This window comes from Ochotona curzoniae, unplaced genomic scaffold (genome assembly GCF_017591425.1).
Source record: "Ochotona curzoniae isolate NIBS_2020 unplaced genomic scaffold, NIBS_Ocur_1.0 patch31, whole genome shotgun sequence".
Classification (NCBI taxonomy): Eukaryota; Metazoa; Chordata; class Mammalia; order Lagomorpha; family Ochotonidae; genus Ochotona; species Ochotona curzoniae.
This window is the reverse complement of record NW_024466873.1, coordinates 1-5,815: the sequence shown is the minus strand read 5'-3', so window position 1 is coordinate 5,815 and position 5,815 is coordinate 1. Positions and strand designations below refer to the sequence as shown.

Below are 5,815 nucleotides of genomic sequence, written 5' to 3'. Positions count from 1 at the left end.
GCAAAGCCTTTAATAATAATGTGTTTTTACAACATGCATAGTTTCACACTTTGGTTAATTAGCAATCATTTCAACATCCATGGGCTCATCCTGTCTCAGAATTAATCATAATGCACAACTCTAAATTAATAAAATTAAGAAACAGTACAAGCTCGTCTAATTCCTCCTTCACAATTAGCAATAAGCACCTTAGGTGTTCTTTATTGGACTACACTGCATATAAATCATGTTTCTATTTTAAGGATGTGTAAATGAAAGCTGTCTAAGGAAATCGTTAAACTAGAGGTCACATCCGTTATGAAAGCAAAATTCTTAACTCAGTCTCCATTTTTAAAGAATTGAATAACTGCTCGTTTAACAACTGTCTATTGCCAACCAAGAGAGCTGATTTTTCCTGCATTGGAGACGGTCCTGGACAGAAGGCATCCAAGGCCCACACTGACTCTGGAGTTCTGCCTAAGCCAAGTAGTTTAAAGATAGTCTTCTTTAATATTTTAACTCAATATTGATGAATATTTGTATTACTCAAGAGAAATTCAAGTTATTTCTTTCATCAAGGTTAATATACTAGAAATACATTTGATAACTACAGTTTTAGATGAATTTTCCCCAGTTTGTTATTAGCAAACTGAAATATGTAGTTTTAATGTCAAATAACAAGTACATTAGTGAACAGGCTCTTGGAAGAAAGGCGCTGCTTTGCCTCTGGAACAGTGAGACTGTTCGAAGGGGAAATGATGCTGGCGACTTTACCACTCCCTGAAGCTGAGAAAGAGACAAGATGAGCAGAAGAAGAAAATTCCAGTTACACTCCACAGCCCCGAGTATACTCAGAGAGATCTCGGTTTTGACAATGGCTTCTCCACGCCACCCTGTAGAAAAAGGCAAAACAAGGGAGAGGTTAAAACATGGTAAACTGGGAGAATATATTTCACATCTATGGGGAGAACAAAACACCCTGTCAACAACACAAACAAAATATCAAAGAAATGACAGGTGCTGTGGCCAGCTGACCTCTGGGTGGGAGGCCAAGTGCAGCTGCTGCACCATGCAAGCTTTGTTGAGAGAGCATTGGCTTTGACCTCCGTGCACTGCCTTGATTGAGTGGCAGCTTGCATGCTTGCATTTAGCTACAAAGGGTGAAACGATTCTGCATCCAGGGTGTTCACCTCCCCAGGGTGAGAGGCTGTGTTACGACAGCCTCTTGTGTGGAGCTTTCGGTGGCACAGCCATCCTAGCTTCCTGTGTTGCTAACAATGGGAGAAGAGTGGCCTAGGTCGGGGCGCAGGTGCAGCCCCTAAGATGCTCTCAGGATACTTGCATCATAACATGTGTTGGAGTGCTGTGTGAGAATTCTGACCCCACTGCTGACTCCAGCTGCCTGCTGATGTACTCCTTAGAAGGCAGCAGTGGATGGATCAAGTAGTGGCATCCGCACCAATCATTTAGGAGACCAGGATCATGTTTTGGGATTCTGCCTTTGGCCTGGCCCAGCCCTGGCTGTTGTGGCCATTCGAGATTGAATCAATGAATAGAAAATCTTTGTCTCTGATTCTTAAGTAAAGCAATTACATAAAGTTTTCTAAAAAGCGAGATGAATGGTTTTTCAGTTCAGAAAATGTGATGGATCTCAAGAGAGGACCTGGTTTCCACTTTGGATATAGAAGAATTTGGGGGGTGGGGTGGCGTGGGAGAGTTTCCAAATATTATCTTTCTCCAGACTAAAGGAAGCAAAAATTTGTTATGCAGCTCCATCTGCCATTATGACTTTATACTATATAGTTCCACTTTTTATATTAAAAAAAAGTAGATCAATAAATAAAATGAAGACAACAGACAGATTGAAGCATTGCCATCTGGTAAAACAAAGTGTGCAAACGTTACGCATTGCCCCACCCCACTGGCCTCAGGAGAGCACAGGTTGTGTTGCCCAACAGCAGATGCAAAGCAGTTTCCGCCTTTTATTATGCTAGACATTATCTCAAGACACAACAAGGAACTGTAAGAGTGTAAAGAATCTTAGAAACTCTGGAAATTTCCTAAAATAAATTGAGATAGACGAATAAGATTTTGAGGTAGTTTAAGTATTATTTCTATAAGGATCTAGGTCATTCAGCACTAGCACGGGCTCCCTTTTCAACAGCACATCTTTGGGGCTTTGGGAGTCTTCCCTTGGGACATACAGCAACACATACCATGCCCTGATGCCTTGCGGATCACTGACAACCCTCTTCGCACAGGTTACAGCTTGAGAGATGTCATCTTGCAGTAAAGCTGAAAGAGAGGTGGTGAGAGATGTCAACAACTATCACAGCAATTGCATGTCAAGCTTAGGTTTAGCCAGTGACGTTGCGATAGGTGATGAAAAAGTACTATTTCCAAGAGTTTACACATGTGTGATGGTTGGGGATATCTTTTCCTCCTACTCTTTTGGTATGACATGAAGCATTCTGTCTCTCAACTACCAAGGTCATTGGAAGCTTTGGAGAAACTACTGTGAGGAAAAGCCCTGTTCACAGCAAACAGTAGGAAAAAAATGTCTAGTAATTTTTTTCTACTCAGCAATTCTATTGAAAATTTATTATAAATCCATTTGCATATGGATATATTGCAGGTACATGATAAAATTCTACTTGCATGTACATTACTGATATACATCTTAGAAGAATATATACCAATGGTGACAATAGGTGTAAATTTCTGAGATGTAAGATCATGACTGCTATTTTTTCCTAATTTATATTTTCTAATATTTAGTTAATGAGTACTTGTTCTTATACATTGCAAACATTTTGAAAAGTAGATTTAAAAAATTCTGGGGCCTGGCACAATACCCTAGTGATTAAATTCTCACTTTGTGTGCATTGGGCTCCCATATGGGTGCCAGTTTGTGTCCCGGCTGCACCACTTCCCATCCAGCTCCTTTCTTGTGGCTTGGGAAAGCACTGGAGGATGGCCCAAGACCTTGGAAGCCTGCACCCATGTGGGAGACCTAGAAGAAGCTCCAGGCTCCTAGTTCAGATGGGCTCAGCTCTGGCCACTGTAGCCATTTGGGGAGTGAACCAGTGGCTCTTTGCTTCTCCTTCTCTCTGTAAATCTGCCTTTCCAATATAAACAATAATAAATCTTTAAAAATTTTTTGAAATTAATCTTCTTGGGCATTGTGATGCAACAGGTAAAGCTGCTGATAATGTTGCAGTACTGGTTTGAATCCTGATTCAGATGCTAGGTAGCAGATGAAGGCCTAAATATTTGGGCCCCCAACATCATAGATGATACTGAGACTGAGTTCCTGGTATCAGCTTGACCTGGTTCCCACTGCTGCAGGTGCCTAGGAAATGAGCGTCAGATGGGAAGTCTGTGTGTTTGTCCTGTCTCTGTCTTTCAAAAAAATTAATTATTTAAAAAGTTGGATTTTTGGTGGCTGCCGATGTGGCACAAGGGCTAAGCTGCTGCCTGCAGTGCTGTCATCCCAGTTGTTGCACTTCTGATCCAGCTCCCTGATAATGCACCTGGGAAAGCAGTGGAAGGTGTCCCAAGTAGGAGGGCTAGATGAAGCTCTTGGCTCCTGGTTTGGGACTGCCCAACTCCAGCTATGGCAGTCAATTAGAAGAACCAGCAGATGGAAGATTTTTCTCTGTATATAAAACTCTGCCTAATAAATAAAATAAATCTTATTAAAAAGTTAGGCTTATGGTTCTTTGTTATACTAATATTTCAATTCTTCCTTGTATTCAGAACATTTCAAGTAATACAAAACGATCAGAAAAAGGCCCCACACCAAATGACCCTGTTCCTCTCCTGAGTTAGCAGGAGGAATAGTATTGTTCTGCAGAGAGCATCAGTAAGGCATTAACAATCGATCCACAGACCATTCTGGAAATTAGTGTTTACAAAAGAGCACCAACCTATTCTGATACCAGCTCTTTACTTTCCCACTTGGGGAATTACAAGTGAGGATAACAAAAACTTATTGGAACTTGAGATGGACTTCTCCCAGGTCCCTCTGAACACCTCAAGGCTTTTCCCCTTGCCTTGCTTCTTTATAAGACATCCCCAGGGCCCCTGTGCCATCACCCAACGCTGCTTGTCTTACCGCTGCAGGGAATACGGCAGGCATTAACTGATTTCGGGGTTTTCCCATCATTACACCAGTAGCGGCTGTTGATCTGAAATATCCCGTAATCAGTGCTTTTGTCTCCAGGGTTGTAGTTTGTAGCCTTTGTGTTATAACTGCTCTCCCATTTGGCCAAACACATCCCTGAAAAGACATTATTTTTAATAATGAACAGCAACACAAACTTACACTGTAAGCTAAAATCAATTCTATTTGCCTAACTTCTATATGCTTAACTTATAAAATATTGAACATCTTAGTGACAAAATGCCCTTAAGAAAAACCATTTTGTAATGCAAATCGATTTCTAATTCTAGTGGAGCAAGACAAGGCACTTCAAAAAATATATTTAAATAACGGTTCCCTCTTTGTTTTTACCCTTCCCTTGTTCCTGGGGCTCAGGCAACATGCAGCCTCAAATAGAAAAATGAAGAGTCGTTGAATAGATCTTGTAAATTCAAGGCAGATATGTAGACTGGTGGAAAAATTGTTTCATTAGGATTTTCTGAAAAAGAAATCATCATACAATACCCACAACTGAATTTAGATATCAAGTTTGAGCCCTGAAAACAAGAAATATAGGAAAGATCACTTTGTGATTTCATCTATCCATGCACTCATTCGTTCAAAAATAACTATTGAGAGGAACATGTAAATTACATCACGAAGGGCCAGTGCACTGAAGCCTCTCTCAATACTCCGGTTCCAAACTGAAAATGACTGAAACGTAGGTAGGTCAGGTCTTTGCAGGTGTCTCTCAGTCAGAAGCAAATGATAAAGCAAATGATATAAAAGAGGACAGCAGGTCTTGTGTGACTTGGAGTGCCTGAATTGTCCCCTCCCATGCACTTGTTCCGTCCCCTGGCATCTCTGATCCTAAAGGGCCAACCTGATGTTAGCCACAGTAATGAAGAAACCTACAAGGAAGTACAAATGTCTTCACTCAAAGCCCCTTCTGACTGATGATTCCATGTGGGGTTACATCTTGTTATTGAACACTCCCTAAACTGGTGAGAGCAGTTGCTATAGAACCCCGACTGTGAGCCAGCTTAGCTGACATGCCAATTCCTAACTCTGGGGTGGTGAAATAAGCAGCTTTCTACTGCAAAGCATAGAACAAGGTGCCAGGCAGGTCATGTTCAATTCCTGGACTCCCTGAGGGACTAAAGGCAAGGAATCACAAAGCTGGAGATGAGCGTGTACGGTCAGCTCCTGGATGGGCCTCTAGTGGGTCCATAGCACCACTGGCCTTCCTTTGGCCAATGAAAAAAAAAAAAAAGGCCAACAGGTTTCCTTTGGAATAGCACAGGTAGGCAAAAGACTGGATTTTTTTTCTTTGTCCTGGGCCTAGCATTAAGTTGATAACTCTGCCAACAATAGGAGCAATTTGAGTCTTCCTAATTCAGTGTCTCTTTTTTACAGGGGAGCTGTAGGCAGAGGAAGAAACATTAAGAGTTAAGAAAATCTCTATTACAGGCATTAGGGAATGAGCTGAGCTTCAGCCTCAGGAAGTTGGAAGAAACACAGACTTACAGTTCGGCAAGCTGATTCCCTTGTAGCCATCCATTCCAAATTTTTTCAGAGTTTTGGCCAGCTCACACCTCTCAAAGACCTTGCCCTGGATGGTGCTGGAAAGAAGCAGCACCCCCAGAATCAGGAGCACTTTCATGTTGCCTGGGAAGCCAGAACTCTAGGCTG

General features: G+C 41.7%; 1 protein-coding gene across 1 annotated transcript; it reads right to left on the bottom strand.

The window, feature by feature from the left end:
- Positions 1-654: 654 nt before the first annotated feature.
- LOC121167080 (lysozyme C) lies at positions 655-5,815 on the bottom strand. Its single transcript, XM_040996459.1, has 4 exons — positions 5,651-5,815; positions 4,097-4,261; positions 2,196-2,274; positions 655-872 (listed from the first exon to the last, which is right to left on the bottom strand). The coding sequence occupies exons 1-4, from the start codon at positions 5,784-5,786 to the stop codon at positions 806-808; spliced, it is 447 nt and encodes a 148-aa protein (XP_040852393.1). The 5' UTR covers positions 5,787-5,815; the 3' UTR covers positions 655-805.

Coding starts and splice junctions, on each gene's coding strand:
- LOC121167080 (XM_040996459.1), bottom strand. CDS start 5,786: ATGAAAGTGCTCCTGATTCTGGGGGTGCTGCTTCTTTCCAGCACCATC. Junction 4,262..5,650: donor GGGAATCAGCTTGCCGAACT/GTAAGTCTGTGT, acceptor ATGTCTTTTCAG/GGATGTGTTTGGCCAAATGG. Junction 873..2,195: donor CCGCAAGGCATCAGGGCATG/GTATGTGTTGCT, acceptor CTTTTTCTACAG/GGTGGCGTGGAGAAGCCATT.